This window comes from Salvelinus sp. IW2-2015, unplaced genomic scaffold (assembly GCF_002910315.2).
Source record: "Salvelinus sp. IW2-2015 unplaced genomic scaffold, ASM291031v2 Un_scaffold1462, whole genome shotgun sequence".
NCBI classification, from domain to species: domain Eukaryota; kingdom Metazoa; phylum Chordata; class Actinopteri; order Salmoniformes; family Salmonidae; genus Salvelinus; species Salvelinus sp. IW2-2015.
The window spans coordinates 133232-156079 of NW_019942923.1; the positions used below are offsets into that span (position 1 = coordinate 133232).

General features: G+C 43.2%; 1 protein-coding gene across 1 annotated transcript in view; it reads left to right on the plus strand.

The window, feature by feature from the left end:
• Nucleotides 1-22848, plus strand: part of LOC112070933 (E3 ubiquitin-protein ligase RNF123) — a 119513-nt gene that overhangs the window by 17586 nt on the left and 79079 nt on the right. The window contains exons 12-19 of the mRNA XM_070439182.1: nt 268-393; nt 686-778; nt 5445-5518; nt 6013-6130; nt 6683-6773; nt 6929-6993; nt 7929-8049; nt 14662-14763. Of these exons, the coding sequence (XP_070295283.1) occupies nt 268-393; nt 686-778; nt 5445-5518; nt 6013-6130; nt 6683-6773; nt 6929-6993; nt 7929-8049; nt 14662-14763 (790 nt within the window). The remainder of the gene's footprint in view (nt 1-267; nt 394-685; nt 779-5444; nt 5519-6012; nt 6131-6682; nt 6774-6928; nt 6994-7928; nt 8050-14661; nt 14764-22848) is intronic.

Here is a 22848-nt window from a genome sequence, read left to right on the forward strand (position 1 = left end):
CCACAGTGTAAGATGTTGTTGGTCTGTCTCCACACTGTAATGTGTTGAGGGTCTGTCTCCACACTGTAATATGTTGAGGGTCTGTCTCCACACTGTAATATGTTGAGGGTCTGTCTCCACACTGTAATATGTTGAGGGTCTGTCTCCACACTGTAATGTGTTGAGGGTCTGTCTCCACAGTGTAATATGTTGAGGGTCTGTCTCCACACTGTAATATGTTGAGGGTCTGTCTCCACAGTGTAAGATGTTGAGGGTCTGTCTCCACAGTGTAAGGTGTATCTAGTAGAAGGTGTGCTGATGAACTTCCTACTGGGTATACTGGAGGGGGGAGGCTCAGTGGACGAACACCCTCTCATCCAGCAGCTTCTGGACCTCTTCTGGCTTCTCATGGAGGTTAGTACCTACCCTCTACCCTCTACCCTTTACCTCTAACCCTAAGGTGAGGTGAGCCTCTGGCCTAGCATGTAGCCAACACTAGCTAGTATTTGCTGAACATATCTCCTGCAACTGTATTGGGCGGAGCTTAAAATCTTCTCGCTTAACTCAAATGTTTGTGTAAATCATGCATTGATGGCAATGGTAGATTTGTGCATAAACTCAAGTCATGCGTGCGGCTCTCGAGGGTGGAATGGGGCCTATGTGCAAATGTAATATTTTTTTGAATGCAATGACTCTGCCCGTACAGGACTACGAGGTGAACGAGTGTCTGAAGCAGCTGATGATGTCACTGCTGAGAGCCTATAGATTCTCCCCCATCATCCCAGACTTGGGCTTCCAGGTAGGATGCCACACCCACTCACCATACTCTAGCATACCTGTGGATTTACTTCCTGTCTCAGACTCCGCACCCACTGACCCATACTCTAGCATACCTGTGGATTTACTTCCTGTCTCAGACTCCGCCCCCCCACCCCCTGGGCTGCATTCCAAACACTTAAGACACACCCTCTCCCGTCAGCTCTCACATTAAGTGGACACTTCTGATTACATATCATGACGTGTAATGAGTTGACCACTTGCAGGGAAAAGGAGCAAAGGAAATGTCACTCGTTCGTCCCATGGTTCTGTTTTCAGTCGTCATGGAACCACCGGTAGTGGTTTTCAGTCGTCATGGAACCACCGGTAGTGGTTTTCAGTCGTCATGGAACCACCGGTTGGGGTNGTAGTGGTTTTCAGTCGTCATGGAACCACCGGTAGTGGTTTTCAGTCGTCATGGAACCACCGGTTGGGGTTTTCAGTCGTCATGGAACCACCGGTTGGGGTTGTGTGTGTGTGTGGTTTATATGCGCTGCAGTCAATTATGATTTGCATTTCATACCTTGGTTAGAAGACAACGCAACCGCAGACATCGACTGTCTCGGAGACTGAGACTAGTCCTTTGCTGCACTCTCACACATAGGCGAGTCCCATCCTGCCATGTTTAGGTCGTATGTTGTGTGTTTTCACAATGGAACTATGTGTAACAGCTGCAGCGGGAGAATTCTCTGTTGTGGGTCCAATGTTTTTTTACATTTTATTTAGCCCTTATTTTACCAGGTAAGTTGACTGAGAACATTGTCACAGCAATGACCTGGGGACATAGTTACAAAGGAGAGGGGGGGGGGGTTGAATACGCCAATTGTAAGCTATGTGTAACAGCAGCAGAGGGGGAGAGTTCTCAGGTGTGGGTCCACTGTCACTTTAGTTCCTAGTTTTAGTAGTGGTATGTACAGGATACGCATGGTATACCCTGAGTGGACAAAACGTTAAGAACACCTGCTCTTTCCGTGACATAGTCTGACCAGGTAAATCCAAGTGAAAAGCTTTGATCCCTTATTGATGTCACCTGTTAAATCCAATTCAATCAGTGTAGATGAAGGGGAGGAGACAGGTTAGAGAAGGATTTTTAAGCCTTGAGACAATTGAGACATGGATTGTGTATGTGTGCCATTCAGAGGGTGAATGGGCAAGACAAAAGATTTAAGTTCCTTTTGAACAGGGGTATGGTAGTAGGTGACAGATGCGCTGTTTTGTGTCAAGAACTGCAACGCTGCTGGGTTTTTCCACACTACACAGTCTCCCGTGTATATCAAGAATGGTCCATCACCCAAAGGACATCCAGCCAATTTGACACAACTGTTGGGAAGCATTGGAGTCAACATGGGCCAGCATCCCTGTGGAACGCTTTCGACATCTTGTAGAGTCCATGCCCCGACATGTTGAGGCTGTTCTGAGGGCAAAAGGCGGTTGAATCTCAATATTAGGATGATGTTCCTAATGTTTTGTCCACTCAGTGTACATCGTCTAACTAAATAAGACCTAAGAAAATAATAGGTACATGAAGGTCCCTGTAGAATAGAAGGAACTTTATAGCATCAGTATAAAACAGGAAGGAACGATTTCTAGTGTTTTGGTGGGGGGCGGTGTATAACCTGAGCAGTATAATACGAGTTTGGTGGTAGCAGTGTGTGTGTACTAAGATGCAGAGAATCAGAGCAGGTGGTCAGTCCAGTTCAAGTGTTCAGCAGTCTGATGGCTTGTAGATACCAACAGGCTCAGAGACCGTTTCTATCAGACCTCATGCTCCGTGGGTGGGGTCTTTGATGATGCTGCAGGCTTTCCAAAGGGCACCATTTCGAGTAGATGTCCTGGATGTGTCGGTGGGAGCATGGTCCCAGTGTTGTCCTGGATGTGTCGGTGGGAGCATGGTCCCAGTGATGTCCTGGATGTGTCGGAGGGAGCATGGTCCCAGTGTTGTCTGGATATGTGAGGCTGGGCAGCGGTGGATCCAGGCTCGTCGTGTAAGACTGGCGAAATCTATTCGCGTGCTCAGGGAACACTCCCGTGGGCGATTGCAGCGAAGAGGAGGTGTATTTGGAGGGATCCGGGGTTGCAATGGTCACATTTGTCCTTCTCACAGTGACTGTATGAAGAGTCGAGGATGATCGCAATAATCGCTAACCTGTCAAAAAAGTGGTATTGAGATGCTGTTTTGGGTTCGCATTGACAATCCGATGTCGTAGTTTAGTGGAAGAGGTATGTCTCGATGTACCGTGGCTCCAGGATTCAGCTTGAGAACTGTAAGTCACGAATGGAACAGTGTTTCTATACGTGGTGTGTTCTCCTTATTCCCAGTGATTGTTTAGCGTTAGCCGTAGTAATGTGCCCAATTAGGCGATGGAAATGGCATTTCTGTATGAATGCTTTTTGTAACTTAGTATGGATACTCGAACCATTGCGTGAGTCCGGGTGTTTGCCGCTTGTGCTAAGCCCTGGCCACATGCAATGCGGCCTTTGAGTCTGGGACTGGGGATGTCCATTTCGCGCTTCTCGCGTGAGTCACTGTTATTAATGGGTGGTCTGGATATTGTTCATAGTAAGAGCTGACGCACGTGCGATAGACTGAGTAGTTAGGTGCATTTGGATGTCACTCTCTTCTCAGCTCACAGTCAACTCACAAGGAAAAACATTGGTTGGATCACTCCTTACGCAGTTTGGGGATAAAACTACCGCTCTTCATTTGGTAGAGAGTGAGCACTGTGTGGTGCTAGCTCTCAATTGCTTCGTTGTCGGTGTGTAAGTCAGTAGGCGAGAAGAATCACTGATTTCTCGTGGGAGGTAGTGGGACTCACCTCTCAGGCCTCATGCCTCCCAGCTATTTTGGTGGTACGTACATGCCTTTGGAGAGGGACAGGTGGGGACTACAGCCTTGGAGAGGGACAGGTGGGGACTACAGCCTTGGAGAGGGACAGGTGGGGACTTACAGCCTTGGGAGGGAAGGTGTGGGACTACAGCCTTGGAGAGGGACAGGTGTGGGACTAGCCTTGTGAGAATTGGCGAGCCATAAGGTGAGGAGGGAACATCATCTCTTATTTAACTCCAAGTGAGGTGGGGTGGTGCGACCAGACTTTTTTTCTGTTACTTGCGGACATTGTGTGAGGAGAGGGACAGGTGGGGGACTACCAGCCTTGTGGGAGCAGGAGACAGGGTGTTAGAAAAACGATACGATACAGCCTGGGGTGGGAGTAGGGACAGGTGGGGACTACAGCCTTGGAGAGGGACAGGTGGGGACTACAGCCTTGGAGAGGGACAGGTGGGGACTACAGCCTTGGAGAGGGACAGGTAGAAGATGATAGAGGGATGGCTTTGGTGGGCACCACACAGCTGGATTTGCCTTTGCAGTCTGGGATAGTCTGTAGTCCTTGTAACATGCAATGCGGAGTCTGAGTTGTCGAACATCAATTCAAGTTTGAGTCTGTAAGTGTCCCTTTGTGTCCCTAATGGATTTGTGGAGCTCGTACCTGCTTGCCTTGAACGCGTCGCTCTACCGAGTCATCAGGGTTTGTTCTGCTGACATTGAATGCTGCAGTGCTGCCTCTCAGCATGGTACGGATATCTCCGTTCATCCAGGGTTTTTGGTTGGGGTATGTCCGGATGATGATTATTGTTATTATTGTGGTGCACATCATCAACACACTTCACAATGTTGATGGATGAGTCCTGGGTGGATGAATCTTCTTGAACATATTCCAATCAACATTCTCAAAACAATCCTGCAGCATTGAGCCTGCCTGCCTCTTCTGTCCAGCGCCTCAATATTCTCTGTGTTGGTGGCTCCCTCTTCAGTTGCTGCTTGTAGGCTGGGAGTAGGAACAGTGGCTGTCTCTATTATACTGTATAGTGCACAACTTTGGACCCGTGCCCTGTTAGTGCCCGATGTTGCTCTAGTCAAAGTAGTGTACTAGGTAGGGAATAGGGTGTCATTTGAAACACATGAAGGAGACGATAAACAGTCAATCAGATGTCACCTTGGTGTGATATACATAGTTGGTTAATTCAAAAAGTACCTCGTAAAAAAAATCCTTCGGATTTACGATGTTGATGTTTAACATTAGACGCTTCAAAGGAGCAGCTGTGTTTTGTGTAGGAGTTGGGTGTCTTTCAGTTTGTCCTTGTCATGGTTCAGAGCAGAGTGTGTGTGTGTGTGTTTAGGAGTAGGATGTGTTTTAATTTTGTCCTTGTCACATTTATCAGAGGAGAGCTTGTTGAGATAAGGAGGTTACAATCTGAGAGAGGTGGTTAAAAATGTCCAGCAGCTCTGCAGTTATTTACTGTGTTGGTGGTGGAGGGTCCGGTCCTGGGTGTGGATGGGTGGGTCTGGGGCGGGGTGGGTCCTGGGTGTGGGGGGGGAGGGGTGGGTCCTGGGGTGTGGGTGGGTGGGGTGGGTCCTGGGGTGGGTGGGTCTTGGGTATGGGTGGGTGGGTCCTGGGGGTGTGGTCTTGGGGGGGTGGGTCTTGGGGTGTGGGTGGGTCCTGTGGTGGGGTGGGCCTGGGGTGGTGGGTTCCTGTGGGTGGGGGTGGGTCTGGGGTGGGTGGTGGGTCTGGGAGGGGGGGTGTATATTCAAAGTATTGTAATGGTAATTGTGACTGCATTTGACTTGTAATTTGTCTTCTGACTTTCTCCAGATTCACTACCTTCGTTTGACGACAGCTATTCTGCGCCATGAGAAGTCCAGGAAGTATCTGCTCAGCAACGTTCTATATCCTTTCATTGGTTAATGAAGTGCTTATTATGCTTCATAATTATTACACTAAGTGGTGATGTACTTGCGATCATGATTTTGAGACAATGTAGTTATCTCAACGATTTTAAATGCTCTTTAGTTGGTCAGGATAAGATTCTGCCAAACGACACGTCCCCCATGGCTCTGTCCTTGGACCCCTAAAACTTTCCTGTGTGAAATGTGTTAACAGTATATTTTGATTGTCTGTGTAGTCTTAGACTGTGTAATCTTGCACGCTGTGTTGCTTGGTATGTGTAGGATGTTGTCGGGCGCGTGTTAGCGTGTTTGACGGGTGCGTGTTTGTCGGGCGCGTGTTAGCGTGTTTGTCGGGCGCGTGTTAGCGCGTTTGTCGGGCGCGTGTTAGCGTGTTTGTCGGGCGTGTGTTAGCGTGTTTGTCGGGCGCGTGTTAGCGTGTTTGTCGGGCGCGTGTTTGCGTGTATATAATCTGTATTATCTTTAACTCTCAACACGTTTGATGTTTTGCGCTCAGTGGTGTTCTTCTACATTAAGACTCCTCTGAGGGTGAAGGAGGCGGGACTAGAGGAACTCATCCCCACCACCTGGTGGCCCACACGCTTCGACAAAGAGGTACAGCCTATCACGGCTCTGGAAAGGATGTCATGATTTGGCTACCATTTTTGTTGTTGTTTCAGAAACGCATAACATTTCTAGCTACAAAAACAGTGTTGTTTGCTTGACCCCATAGGAGTTAACCCTTTTGCTTCCAGGTAGAGCCCTTTGGAACCTTGTCTCAATGCAGCGTTTCCCAAACTCGGTCCTCGGTACCCAAGGTGTGCACGTTTTGGTTTTTGCCCCTAGCACTACACAGCTGATTCAAATGATCAAAGCTTGATGATTAGTTGGTTAATTGAATCAGCTGTGTAGTGCTAGAGTCACAAACCAAAACGTGTACACCTTGGGGTCCTGAGGACCGAGTTAGGGAAACCCTCTGTTAGTGAAAGGGTTCCACCTGGAACTAAAAAAATATTTATTTTCCAGAGGGTTTTTCACCATGGGGACAACTGAAGAATCCTTTATGGTTCTAGGTAGCACTGCTTATTTCTAAGAGTGTAACAAAGTGATCACAGCAACTGTGGTTGTATGCAATACAGTACAATCTGTCCCCTCTCGTGTGACTAGGGAAAGGAGTCTAAAGATGAGAGTGCAGAGGAGAGGCTGAGGCGCCGGGCCTACGAGAGAGGCTGTCAGAGGCTTAAGAAGAGGATCGAGGGTAAGTCATGTCCACTACAAAATCCCCCTCACATTTGTCTGCCTGTCTACAGCCAGAAGGGGTTGGGTTCCTTTCTACATTTTCTTCCTTGGGATTTTTTATTTTAACCTTTCGTATGCTTCTGTTCCTGCTTCTGCTTGCTCTTTGTGATCCAGGCCTGGTTCTGCTTGCTCTTTGTGATCAAGGCCTGGTTCTGCTTGCTCTTTGTGATCCAGACCTGGTTCTGTGAAAGCTCTTTGTGATCCAGGCCTGGTTCTGTGAAAGCACTTTGTGATCCAAGCCTGGTTCTGGTGAAGCGCACCGGCTGGTTGTCAAATTTGTTTTTATGATATATATATCTGTGCCGAGGTCTCTCCTGTCTGTCATGGTGGAGGAGTTGCAGGCTTCAATCCGAATTGATCCTTAACCAGGAAAAAGGAACGGTATCTTTCCTTTTGTGTTTTTCGACGTTCACTTTTGGCCATTTTCTTTTTAGCTCATAAGTTATTAACCCCGAAAATGTTGATATTCAAATTGTCGGCGTTGACCACTTATTCCCGGAGAGCAATCCGTTGAGCACCTTCTCTCAGGTACTGAAAGGAATTACATTTTAATCTGTTCAGGATAATCTTAGGCGAATCAAAACTTCCCGGTTACTGCCGTTGTTTTCCTCAGATTTTATAATGCAGTTCTACTAGCTGTTTATAAAAGTTCTTCGCATACTCTCACTGCGCTGTCGCGTCTCTGTCTCTCACTAGGGTGAAAGCCTCACTGTGTACTTATTCTCTGAATAAATTCAGGGTCTTCTAAGGACGCCAGCACAGGGAAGAGATGACATTTCCTGCTTGTGTATCTTTCAGCTCCCACAGCGCTGGGTCCTCCAGATTAATGTTTGTTTACCTGTGACCTGTGCGTATGTGTGTTCTTCTATCTACCCCCAGCGCTGTTGTCCTTTCAAGATACATGTGTGTTTCCGTGAACACTGTTGTATGTGTGTTTTCATACGCCGACGCGCTGTGCTCCTCCAGAAATATATATATACATGATATAAAACTGTGTATGGTGTTCTGATGTTAACACTGTGTATTGTGTATTCCTGTGTTAACACTGTGTATGTGTGTTTCTTGTGTAATCTTGTATGTGTGTTCCTGTCTAACATGTGTATGTGTGTTTCAGCATCCCACAGCGCTGTGTCCTCCAGAATACATGGTGTGTTTTCTGCATCGTCTCATCACGGCCGTAAGGAGCTACTGGGACGAAGGGAAGATGAAGAACCCTGGGTGCGTCAGCAGCGACGGTGAGAGAGAGAGAGAGACACACACACACACACACACACACACACACACACCAGGATTTTCGTTAGGAAAATGTGGCACCGGACATTTCACCAGCAGCATTTAAATTGACCGTACATTTGAGAAATGTACCAGACCCATATGCATTGTGGGTGCGTAACCTGATTAGGGCGTCCACCCACAGTGCTCAGAATGACAGAAATCTCATTGACATTAAGGTCATTCATATGAACAGAACATGCAACTGCGTGCGTCCTTCTTATCTAATTCAGATGTGCACTTGAAGATAGTTAGAATACCTGTCAAGACGAGTAACGAAACAGCAAAGTCACTAGCTTATGTTTATCTACTAACCCCCATAGTAGAAAAGTTTATCTATACTACCGGTCAGCTTGCTTTTCTCTGGGAGAAAGAAATGAACTTTTCTAAACTAAATCTGCTCCAGTTGTGGGACGATATGTTCCAAATTCATACAACCAGTTGGCCTAGGCTACATCAACAAATAAAACAATTAGTCTGATGCAACAGATCAAAACGTTCGGTTTACAATGTTGATCAACTATTATTTCATCACATCATAAGTGCAGCAATACGCACAAGGATTTTTTTTCTTTCCGTAATGCAATTTGCGAGGAAACACTGTTGTCAAAAGCGAGCCGCACGTGAAAGCTGTTTCATGAGACTGAGATGAAAATATCTGTTTGAATTTTAGAAAGAGGGGAGATCTAAAGATGCATCAACTAGCACTGGATGCTAATATGACTAGGATTATCATCAACTAGCATGGGATGCTAATATGACTAGGATTATCATCAACTACGCACCGGTGCATAATATGACTAGGATTATCATCAACTAGCATGGGATGCTAATATGACTAGGATTATCATCAACTAGCACGGGTTGCAATATGACTAGGATTATCATCAACTAGCACGGGATGCTAATATGACTAGGATTATCACAACTAGCACGGGATGCTAATATTGACTAGGATTATCATCAACTAGCACGGGATGCTAATATGACTAGGATTTCATCAACTAGCACGGGATGCTAATATGACTAGGATTATCATCACTAGCACGGGATGCTAATATGACTAGGATTATCATCAACTAGCACGGGATGCTAATATGACTAGGATTATCATCAACTAGCACGGGATGCTAATATGACTGGATTATCATCAACTAGCACGGGATGCTAATTGACTAGGATTATCATCAACTAGCACGGGATGCTAATATGACTAGGATTATCATCAACTAGCAGGGATGCTATATGACTAGGATTATCATCAACTAGCACGGGATGCTAATATGACTAGGATTATCATCAACTAGCACGGGATGCTAATATGACTAGGATTATCATCAACTAGCACGGGATGCTAATATGACTAGGATTATCATCAACTAGCACGGTGCTAATATGACTAGGATTATCATCAACTAGCACGGGTTGCTAATATGACTAGGATTATCATCAACTAGCACTGGTTGCTAATATGACTAGGATTATCATCAACTAGCACTGGTGCTAATATGACTAGGATTATCATCAACTAGCACTGGTTGCTAATATGACTAGGATTATCATCAACTAGCACTGGTTGCTAATGACTGGATTATCATCAACTAGCACTGGTTGCTAATATGACTAGGATTATCATCTAACTAGCACGGGTTGCGATATGACTAGTTATCATCAACTAGCACTGGTTGCTAATATGACTAGGATTATCATCAACTAGCACTGGTTGCTAATATGACTAGGATTATCATCACTAGCACTGGTTGCTAATATGACTAGGTTATCATCAACTAGCACGGGTGCGAATATGACTAGGATTATCATCAACTAGCACTGGTTGCTAATATGACTAGGATTATCATCAACTAGCACTGGTTGCTAATATGACTAGGATATCATCAACTAGCACGGGATGCTAATATGACGAGATTACTATCAACTAGCACTGGTTGCTAATATGACTAGGATTATCATCAACTAGCACGGGATGCAATATGACTAGGATTATCATCAACTAGCATGGGATGCTAATATGAAGGATTATCATCAACTAGCATGGGTTGCTAATATGACTAGGATTATCATCAACTAGCACTGGTTGCTAATATGACTAGGATTATCATCAACTAGCACTGGTTGCTATATGACTAGGTATCATCAACAGCCTGGTTGCTAATATGACTAGGATTATCATCAACTAGCACTGGTTGCTAATATGACTAGGATTATCATCAACTAGCACGGGTTGCGAATATGACTAGATTATCATCAACTAGCACTGGTTGCTAATATGACTAGGATATCATCAACTAGCACTGTTGCTAATATGACTAGGATTATCATCAACTAGCACTGGTTGCTAATATGACTAGGATTTCATCAACTAGCACGGGTTGCGAATATGACTAGGATTATCATCAACTAGCACTGGTTGCTAATATGACTAGGATATCATCAACTAGCACTGGTTGCTAATATGACTAGGATTATCATCAACTAGCACTGGTTGCTAATATGACTAGGATTATCATCAACTAGCACGGGATGCTATATGACTAGGATTATCATCAACTAGCACGGTTGCTAATATGACTAGGATTATCATCAACTAGCACGGGATGCTAATATGACTAGGATTCATCAACTAGCATGGATGCTAATATGACTAGGATTGTCATCAACTAGCAGGGTTGCTAAATTGACTAGGATTATCATCAACTAGCACGGGATGCTATATGACTAGGATTATCATCAACTAGCACGGGATGCTAATATGACTAGGATTATCATCAACTAGCACGGGATGCTAATATGACTAGGATTATCATCAACTAGCACTGGTTGCTAATATGACTAGGATTATCATCAACTAGCACGGGATGCTAATATGACTAGGATTATCATCAACTAGCACGGGATGCTAATATGACTAGGATTATCATCAACTAGCATGGGATGCTAATATGACTAGGATTGTCATCAACTAGCATGGGTTGCTAATATGACTAGGGTTATCATCAACTAGCACGGGTTGCTAATATGACTAGGATTATCATCAACTAGCACGGATGCTATAATGACTAGGATTATCATCAACTAGCACGGATGCTAATATGACTAGGATTATCATCAACTAGCACTGGTTGCTAATATGACTAGGATTATCATCAACTAGCACGGATGCTAATATGACTAGGATTATCATCAACTAGCATGGATGCTAATATGACTAGGATTGTCATCAAACTAGCATGGGTTGCTAATATGACGAGGGTTATCCTAACTAGCAACGGGTTGCTAATATGACTAGGATTATCATCACATAGCACGGTTGCTAATATGACTAGGATTTATCAACAACTAGCATTGGATGCTAATATGACTAGGATTATCATCAACTAGCACGGGTTGCTAATATGACTAGGATTATCAACAACTAGCATGGGATGCTAATATGACTAGGATTTTGCCTACAAGACAATGAAAGAAAACCATATATAATGTGTGAGAAATAGGCTACTGGTTTCAATGGCATATGGAAGTCTTTAAAATAATTGGCTTGGCCTATATTTTGGCTAGGCTACTTTGAAGCAAGGTAAACTTGCCTCCATAATATGTAGTAAAACGTTCCGGATTTAAGTATATGTTTTCAAAATGTCTACTGCCTCCAGCTCATTGCGCGACCGTTATATGCAATTTGAATGGGAAGTGCGCTTCAAATTGTAGCTCTTTTTAATCTTGGCTATCAAAACTGTTTTTGAAAGGTGATAATATGGTGAGCAAAACGATTAATCATACCACTTTAGTAAATCATTTTTAAAGGACCTGTTTAGATTTGAAGATTTGTGGCCTACATTTCAGAAAATATACCTAAAATGGGACATTGGCGTTACCATCGTTGGCGTTACCATCGTTGGCGTTACCATCGTTGGCGTTACCACTCCTACTGGTTACACAATGTTATCATAATGGTAGAAATTATTTAAAGTCATTACGCTACCCTATTAGTTGATTTAGAATGGGAAAATGTACCCACATTTCTTTTTTTATAAAATCAAAACGCCATGCCAAAATGCCACTGTAATTCAAGATCGACCCAACTTCAAGTGGGAATTCAACAGCCCAATGTCAAGTTACTTATATTATACCAACAGTGGGATAATACATGATTTGGAGGAGCATTCAAAGCTGATCTTGGATCAGTGTCTAGGGGCAACTTCACCCTTACGGCTGAGCTAGAATACAATGTCAATTTACTTCTATTAAAGGGATACTTTGGGATTTTGGCAATTGAAACCCTTCATCTGAATCCTGGCGAAGTAGATCAACTCGTGGATACCATATTCGTGTCGGCGTGCAGTTTGAAAGAAGTTGTTAACTAGTGTTAGCATGCTAGCTGTTAGCATAGACTTCTAATCATTGTCAGCGTGCAGTTTGAAGGAAGTTGTTAACTAGTGTTAGCATGCTAGCTGTTACCATAGACTTCTAATCATTGTCAGCGTGCAGTTTGAAAGAAGTCGTTAACTAGTGTTAGCATGCTAGCTGTTACCATAGACTTCTAATCATTGCCCTAACGCTAGTTAGCTTTGGCTTTCGAAACTACCTTTAAACTTCATTCTCACTGGATGCAGATGAATAAAATGTACATTCACGAGTTCATCTGACTCTGGGGAAATAGATAAATGGCTTCATTGCCAAAATCCCCAAATATCCCTTTAACCCTGCAGTGGGAGATTCAGAGTATTTGGAGGAGCTCTCAAACCCATCAGCGCATTAGATCAGTGTCTCGGGGCAATTTCACCCTACTCAGAGCACTGAGGTGCTTAAAGTACTTGAATTTGGCACTCTGAAATTCAAGTAGTAGAACAGAATACCTTGAAAATCAGACATTTGCTCAAGTTCGTACTTGAAAAGTACTTTGATTTTAAATGAGAGGAGAACAGATAATGATCAAATATGTTTATGAAAAATATTATGTTTTTGTCTTGCAAATTCCTTTCTACCGAGTTTCATTTCCTCACGTGTTTTGCGCTGTGATTGCCAGGCGAGCTCACTCATTCCAGCCACACTGCCACTCAGCCAGGCAGGTACAGAATTAGACTGATTAGGCGCTGCCAAATGTCACTTCGATAGCTAAAATGCCAGGTAAATCTAGATTCAATTCTGCCTTTTTCTGAGTATGCAACATTTCTGGGATCTTTTATTTCAGCTCATGAAACACGGGTCCAACACTTTACATGTCGCGTTTTTATATTTTTGTTCAGTATAGATTACCCACTTTTTTTTGCCACTACATCTCACTGGACCCAACCAACCCACATTGTGTAAGGTAAAAAAAAAAAATCAGACTTTGACATTGCAAGCATGGGTGAATGGACCCTGAAGGGCGAAAGACACAACGCTGAATCCTACGCTGGCACCAGTTCTACGTTGTGATTTTTCTCTGGCAAAAAAGCTCTGGAGGTTGTTGTAATCGCCTCATTCACAGGGTGCCCGCGATATATTCCGATTTTATTCAGCGACAGCCGTGCTCCTACCGTTCACGTGCCGTTTTCCTCACACAGCCACTCGCCCTTCTCCCAAGCGACACTAAAGCTCCCAGTTGGAAGCAAGATGCTTTTTCGTAGCTATTAAGTGGTAGATTCTCAAATGCCCAATTTAAAAACAGTAATTAAGATGGAATTGTGTTGCAATGTGAATATTACATTTAATTTTTTTATTTAACCTTCATTTATCTAGGCAAGTCACTTAAGAACAAATTCTTATTTACAATGACATCCTACCCCGGCCAAACCCTAACCCGGATGACGCTGGGCCAATTGGGAGTCCCATAGGGCAGCGCACAATCACAGCCTGTTGTGATAGAGCCTGGAATCGAACCAGGGACTGTAGTGACGCCTTAAGCACTGAGATGCAGTGCCTCAGACCGCTGTGCCACTCAGGAGGCCAAGTGGTGCAACACGTTTGTGTTCACCAGTGTGCATGTCCCAAAACTCTGCTCATCCCTACTCAAATTACAACATCCGTACTGACTTACCAGTCATGTATGTAGCCACGTATGATTGAATAGAACTTGTAAGGTAGTGTGATAAATACAAAGTAATTTTTTTCCTATGAGGTTGTGGCGACATACTGCCATCTGGTGGCGCCTAGAAACAATTGCATTATATGAACTATTTACAAATTGATGGTCCGTGAAAATAAATATTAGTGCTTGGAAAAAGTACTTGAAAGTCCTTGAATTTGACTTGCCACTGTCTGTACGAACCCTGTCCCAGTACTAAACGCTCTGCTCACTTTTCCCCTGTACCCATTATACTCTTAGCCATCTACTACATGAAGGGCATCTAGTCCCCTGGTATTAATAGGACATGGGAGATATTTCACAGAAAAGCTTTTCCTAAGCCATGTGTCCTTTATAAGTTTGTTTTTCCCCTCTCATCCTATTGCTCAGGGGACTGAGTTTATGATTATCTTAATTACTTTACGGGTAATTACCCACAATAGCCGCTGTCTTCATCTACCATCTCAATGGTAATGCTAATTATTTTATCTCTTCTCCTCCTCTCCCTCTCCAGAGGCCTATGTTCCGCCTCAGCTCTTCTACAATGGGAAGGTGGACTACTTTGACCTGCAGCGACTTGGAGGCCTTCTCTCTCATCTGAAGAAAACCCTCAAAGGTTTGAAACAACCCTCTTCTACTTTTCTTTTGACCCAGAGAAATGTGTCCAAGAGAATGCTATTGACTGACAGAAGAGTTCTACAGCTAGCATTCGGAAAAGAGTTCTGAAGCTAGCATTTGGAAAAGAGTTCTGAAGCTAGCATTCGGAAAAGAGTTCTGAAGCTAGCATTTGGAAAAGAGTTCTGAAGCTAGCATTTGGAAAAGAGTTCTGAAGCTAGCATTTGGAAAAGAGTTCTGCAAGCCTAGCATTTGAAAAAGAGTTCTACAGCTAAGCATTTGGAAAAGAGTTCTACAGCTTGCATTGGAAAAGAGTCTACAGCTACATTTGGAAAAAGAGTCTGAAGCTAGCATTTGGAAAAGAGTTCTAAAGCTAGCATTCTGAAAAGAGTCTGAAGCTAGCATTTAAAAGAGTTCTGAAGCTAGCATTTGGAAAAGAGTTTCTAAAGCTAGCGGGATGAAAAGAGTTCTGAAGCTAGCATTTGGAAAAGAGTTCTGAAGCTAGCATTCTGAAAATGTGGTTTTGACCATGGATGTACTTGGTTTGATAAGGAAATGTGTTAAGTTCACCGACTTTCAGGAATTATATCAGCTCAAGACAAGTTGTCAAATCCCTCTGACACAGCATTATAGAGAAATGGATTTGAGAGAATAGAGGCAAGTCTGAAATGTTCCCGATTCCCTATGAAATGCACTTGTTTTGGCCCGAGCCACATACAGTAATGCACACTTAGTGTTTTTTGAGGTCGTTTCGGGTTTGAATCTTAAAAAAAATAAATCATGGGTTTTAGTGCATTTAACGTAAAAATAAATGATTGTGTATTATATGGGTTTGAATGCTGTAACACAGAATAAAACAATTTAATAGAAGTCTGTGACTGCCCATTACTGCTTATCAGGAAGTGCATAGAGGATGTGGTTCCCGCTGTGATGATTACAACTTATCCTATCCAAAAACCCTGGATATAGATGGCCCCATTTACACTAAACTGAAAGTGAGGACCACTGCATTTAACCACGGCAAGGTGACTGGGAACATGGACGAGTACCAACAGTCCAACTATGTCTTCCGTAAGGCAATCAGAGAGGCAAAACGACTGTACAAGGGGACAGTGGAGTCGCACTTCAACGACTAAGAGACGTACAGTTGAAGTCGGAAGTTTACATACACCTTAGCCAAATACATTTAAACTCAGTTTTTCACAATTCCTGACATTTAATCCGAGTAAAAATTCCCTGTATTAGGTCAGTTAGGATCACCACTTTATTTTAAGAATGTGAAATGTCAGAATAATAGTAGCGAGAAGGATTCATTTCAGCTTGTATTTCTTTCATCACATTCCCAGTGGGTCAGAAGTTTACATACACTCAATTAGTATTTGGTAGCATTGCCTTTAAATTGTTTAACTTGGGTCAAACGTTTTGGGTAGCCTTCCACAAGCTTCCCACAATACGTTGGTTTAATTTTGGCCCATTCCTCCTCACAGAGCTGGTGTAACGGAGTCAGGTTTGTAGGCCTCCTTGCTCGCACATGCATCTCCTTCCTGAGCGGTATGACGGCTGCGTGGTCCCATGGTGTTTATACTTGCGTACTATTGTTTGTGCAGATGAACGTGGTACCTTCAGTTGTTTGGAAATTGCTCCCAAGGATGAACCAGACTGGAGGTCTACAATTTATTTTCTGAGGTCTTGGCTGATTTCTTTTGATTTTTCCATGATGTCAAGCAAAGATGCACTGAGTTTGAAAGTAGGCCTTGAAATTCATCCACAGGTACACCTCCAATTGACTCAAATGATGTCAATTAGTATATCAGAAGCTTCTAAAGCCATGACATAATTTTCTGGAATTTTCCAAGCTGATTTAAGGCACAGTCAACTTCGTGTATGTTAACTTCTGACCCACTGGAATTGTGATACAGTGAAATAATCTGTAAACAATTGTTGGAAAAATGACTTGTGTCATGCACAAAGTAGATGTCCTAACCGACTTGGCAAAACTATAGTTTGTTAACAAGAAATTTGTGAAGTGGTTGAAAAACGAGTTTTAATGACTCCAACCGAAGTGTATGTGAACTTCCGACTTCAACTGTATATGGCAGGGACTTGAGCCAATTGCGCATTACAAAGACTGAGCTCTCATTCTCCGTGGCCGACATGAGTAAGACATTGAAGCGTGTTAACCCTTGCGAGGCTGCCGGCCCAGACGTCATCAATAGCCGCATTCTCATACATAGACACTCTGGCTTTACTCAAAGCCAGTGGCATGTCATTAGTAGAGATTGAAAAAGTAATGGGCCAAGACAGTTGCCCTGGGGAATTCCTGATTCTACCTGGATTATGTTGGAGAGGCTTCCATTAAAGAACAGGTTCTGTGTTAGACAGGTAACTCTTTATACACAATATAGCAGGGATGTTTTTTATAGATTTTTTTATTTATTTCACCTTTATTTAACCAGGTAGGCCAGTTGAGAACAAGTTCTCATTTACAACTGCGACCTGGCCAAGATAAAGCAAAGCAGTGTGACAAGAACAACAGAGTTACACATAAACAAACGTACAGTCAATAACACAATAGAAAAATCTATGTAAATGTAGAAGATTAGGGAGTTAAGGCAATAAATAGGCCATAGTCTACATATTCTAGGTCAGATCCGTCCAGAGTAGTGATGCTAGTTCGGCGGGCAGGTGCGTGCAACAATCGGTTTAAGAGCATGCATTTAGTTTTACTAGCATTTAAAAGCATTTGGAGGCCACGGAAGGAGAGTTGTATGGCATTGAAGCTCATTTGGAGGTTTGTTAACACAGTGGCCAAAGAAGGGCCAGAAGTATACAGAATGGTGTCGTCTGCGTAGAGGTGGATCAGAGAATCACCAGCAGCAAGAGCGACATCATTGATATAAACAGAGAATAGAGTCGGCCCAAGAATTGAACCCTGTGGTACCCCCATAGAGACTGCCAGAGGTCCGGACAACAGGCCCTCAGAGTTCAGTGTGTCAAATCGATCTGGGAAGTAGTTGGTGAACCAGGCGAGGCAGGCATTTGAGAAACCAAGGCTATTGAGTCTGCCGATAAGAGTGTGGTGATTGACAGAGTCGAAGCCTTGGCTTGGTCGATGAATACAGCTGCACAGTATTGTCTCTTATCGATGGCGGTTATGATATTGTTTAGGACCGTGGCTGAGCTGCACCTATGACCAGCTCGGAAAACCAGATTGCGTAGTGGACAAGGTACGGTGAGATTCAAAATGGTCGGTGATCTGTTTGTTAACTTGGCTTTCGAAGATTTTAGAAAGGCAGGGCAGGATGGAAATAGGTTTATAACAGTTTGGGTCTAGTGTCTCCACATTTGAAGAGGGGGATTACCGCGGCAGCTTTCCAGTCTTTGGGGATCTCAGACGATACAAAAGAGAGGTTGAATAGGCTAGTAATAGGGGTTGCAACAATTTCGGCAGATAATTTTAGAGAGGGTCCAGATTGTCTAGCCCCGCTGATTTGTAGGGATCCAGATTTTGCAGCTCTTTCAGAACATCAGCTGTCTGGATTTGGGTGAAGGAGAAGCATGGGGAGCTTGGGCAAGTTGCTGCAGGGTGTGAGAGCTGTTGGCCTCCAGGTGGAAAGCATAGCCAGCCGTAGAAAAATGCTTATTGAAATTATCGACTGTCGTAGATTTATTGGTGGTGACAGTGTTTCCTAGCCTCAGTGCAGTGGGCAGCTGGGAGGAGGTGCTCTTATTCTCCATGGACTTTACAGTGTCCCAAAACGCTTTTGATGTGAAGCCATAACACATACATTTTTCCATCAGCAGACTATGATCAATAATGTTATAAGCCGCATTGAAGTCTTAACAAAACAGCCCCCACAATTTTTTTATCAATTTCTCTCAGCAGATCATCAGTCATTTGTGTAAGTGCTCTGCTTGTTGATTGTCCTTCCCTATAAGCGTGCTGAGTCTGTCAGTTTGTTTACTGTAAAATAGCATTCAACACTTCCACTCTGCCCACACAGACCGGACAACTATAACGCCCTTTTACATCGCACAGTTCCGGGTTGATTTGATTGATCTCAAGTGACACTTCGTATTGCGCTTACAGAACATTGGTCAATTAGTAAAAATAAATAAATATGAAAATAACATTTTGGTTAATCACTTAGCACTATATAGAGCCCCACAGTGGACACATCGTAATACCCATAAAACCTAACAATCACAGAACTGGTTCCAATAAAAATAAATCACAATTCTTTTAAAAATAACAATTTCTAACAAGATATATGTTAAATGGAGGCTTTACCTGGTGTGACGTTTTGATAACTGTTTAAATCTCTCAGACAAGGTGACTTTTATCAATACAGTGGTTCCGCTTACAAAAGTTGCGTCATACTGCAGCACACCTTGCGGGCTGCTGCAGCAGTTTGTGGCCCGTTATTTAATTGTCAACCACTTTTTCTATTAATGCAAGTTAGTGCTAGTTTGACCACCAGAGGGCATCTTTGAGAAGCATTTGATAGTCTTCCATATTGGTATTACCAGAGAATTTAAAACCTTTCCTGTAATAACATAGTATTTGGGATTGATTTTAAGAAATTTGGCTTAATTAATTTAATTAATATTATGGTGTTTCTATTCTGAGAAAAACAAAACCCTCAGGGTTTCCGTTTGGATAGAATGGAAAATATGGCGCTGTACAACATGATTAGAGAATTGGAGGATTCTAAGTTGTTTGCCTTCATTAGACAACTTTGTTCCAATATTTCTGTAAATCAGTGATATTTATTCCCATAGTAATTTGTCATGGATTCGTAACTAAATCAACATCTGCATTTGATAGAGTATTTTTATCATTATTTTATTAACGAAAGCATAAAGATGATGAAGAAATACAGGACTGTACAATATGCTTTTACATTTTGAAGTTATAAGCCACCTTCATTTTGTTTATTAGGCTACTGTGCAGTGTGACAAGTAAACATAGTGTAGTAAACATGGGAAAGTGCTTAATTCCTTACATAAGGGAGAGCAGGCCATGTTCCCGGTGACCTCAAGTACTCATTAATGCTGTCTTTAATGCTTTTTCGTGTTGCATCAGTCATGGACAGAAACTTCTGAGAAATAGACTCCAATTAAGCCCTCTTGTTTGTAAAATCAAATTAAAATTGCATTGCTCAACTGGTGTAGGTTTTCTCCATCTGTTGGTGTGCAAAACTTGCATAACATGTTAGCTATATTTTCAGCACCAGGCATTGTTCACCTCCTTTTGATTGCGCTGCGGTTGCTGCCAGTTTTTTAAATGTAACCTTTATTTCACTAGGCAAGTCAGGTAAGAACAAATTCTTACGTGCAATGACGGCCTACTCCAGCCAAACACGGATGTCACTGGGCCAATTGTGCGCCGCCCTATGGCACTCCCAATCACGGTCGGATGTGATACAGCCTGTATTCGAACCGGGACTGTAGTAATGCCTCTTGCACTGAGATGCAGTGCCTTAGACCGCTACGCCACTCGGGAGCCATGAACAATAGATCTATGTCCCAGGTTAGTAATCATAGTTACTATGGTGATCTGTGTCCCAGGTTACTAATCATAGTTACTATGGTGATCTGTGTCCCAGGTTACTAATCATAGTTACTATGGTGATGGAAGAATATGTGCGGTCACACATCAACCAGTACTCGGACCATTGGAGACTTGGGATGCTTGCTCTCAAAGTCCTGCTTGAATGTCTGCGTCTTGGGCGGAAGGTAGCCTAGTGGGTAAAAGTGTTGGGCAGGTAACATGACAGTAATTCTACCTACAAAACAAACATCAATAACATGACGACAGTAGTTCTCCCTCAAAAATAAACGTTTGAATACCAATACATTTTAAAAGCTCCATAGCAGGTAGGACTAAATAAGACGACATAACCTTGCCTACTAGCTATACAAAAGATCTGCTGTCCAGAGGGTACCAGCTAACAGATCAATGTCTTCCCGCAGTAAAGCAAACATCTCAAAACGCCAGACCAAAATAATACAGCTAGCTAGGGTAGCTACATGTCAAGTAGTACTTGAAGTAGGCTACCCACCCCTCACCCACATACACAAACAAACATTATCAAGAACGTCTAGCTTCGCCAAGTTAGCTATTTAACTAGAAAGCTGGACTTGTTTTTATAAATTGTATAAATTAAATCATGCATTTAAAATGGCTACATTAGATAGTATTGTCCAGATCATTATGGGCCCTGGTGAGTGACGTGAATCTTGAGACAAGCATTTATAGTTCTGTATGATAGCCACATTAGCAGCTAATTAGCGTTACATTTTTGGCAGGTAAATACAGGCGACTACATTGACAAAAGTCACCGAGAGATTTACACTTATCAAAGCGTCACGCCAGGGTACACGAAACAACGGCCCTTTATTTGAAGTGTTTCTAAAATCCACATGAATGGTGGAAAAACGATTTGGAACCTTTTCCTTGTGTGACTGCTAGGTTTTATGGGTGTTATCACTCATACTGTGGTACTCTATAGGGAATAGTGTGCTGCCTATGAGAACCACTAGAGGGAGATGTATTCTTTGTCCTTCTCTACCACAAACTGCCTGTTTCCAGCTCTATAGATTAGTCTAACAGTGACTTTTACTGCTTTAATCTGAGGCCTTGTGGAAAGCTTGATTAAAAAAAAAGACATTCTGTGAACTGTAAGTACAATGGACAATGAAGTGCTCTTATTTTAGTGCTTGTCAGAAGCCTTGTGGATACACAGGAAGTGGTTGTTGTGATCATTTCTGACAAGGTTATATGAGGATATTGATTTTTATGAAGGTAGTATTTAGGCTGCGTGGTGTGGTGACACACAGTTCCTGTCTTAGTGCCTTGATAGCCAAGGAGAAGAGTAGAGTGGAATATCTTGTACTCCCTTTTAATGAAATGAGCTGAGCTTTAAATCTTGTCTGTTTTTTATTTTTCCAATGTGTTTATTCTTCCAGGAAAACTGCCCGGCTGCATTGATTTTGTGTTGTGAGGAAACGAGCAGGTCCGTTTGACAGCCGGCTGAGTTTCCAGGGTTCCATGGCTGTTGATTTAGAGGGAACGTGTGGTGGGGTCTGTAGGAGGGTGTGTGCATGGCGGGGGTCTGTAGGGGTGTGTGTGTGTAAACGCCTACTCATGCTGTTGCATGTGTTTATAGACTCTTAACTGGGTATGTAACTAAGACCTCATGTCATGCCTCATACTTCAGAAACACTGCTACTTCTCTTTCATCACTCTCTTTCGCTGAGTGAAAGCCTGCTCCCCTCAGTATCTTCTCTACCTACCTGTCTTTATGCCAGGCCTCTCCCTACCCTCCTGTAGGTTTCACTAAGCCCCAGCTGTAACTAGCTTGATTCAGCTCATCAACCAGCTAATTATTAAAATGAGTTGTGCTAGATTAGGGTTGGATTCCAGTTACAGGACGTTAGCTCTCCATGAACAGGGTTGGAGTGACGTTACAGGACGTTAGCTCTCCAGGAACAGGGTTGGAGTGAAGTTACAGGACGTTAGCTCTCCAGGAACAGGGTTGGAGTGACGTTACAGGACGTTAGCTCTCCAGGAACAGGGTTGGAGTGACGTTACAGGACGTTAGCTCTCCAGGAACAGGGTTGGAGTGCCCTGCTCTAGGGAGTAGAGATGAACATTAGCGCTCTAGCTACAGTATATCTGGTACAATGCATAACATTTCCTGTGAGATCAAGGAAAGAGTTAACTTTGCTTTAATTGCACACGGCCCTTGTCAAATATAAACGTATGAAACAACTACCAAATCATCCCCATTTTGTATTCATTTGGGTGGTTTCTGGTGTTCGTAGTTTGGTGAAGAAAGCATGTAACATTCATCTACCTGAGACTGTCTTCGATGTGTGTGTTATTTTTGCATTTAAGTTTTCTATTTTACCCCATTTTTCTCCCCAATTTTTCGATCTTGTCTCATCGCTGCAACTCCCCAACAGGCTCGGGAGAGGCGACGGTGGAGTCATGCGTCCTCTGTCGCGCCTAATCGCTCTCCTTAACACCCGCCAGCTTAACCCAGAAGGCCAGCCGCACCAATGTGTCGGTGGAAAACAC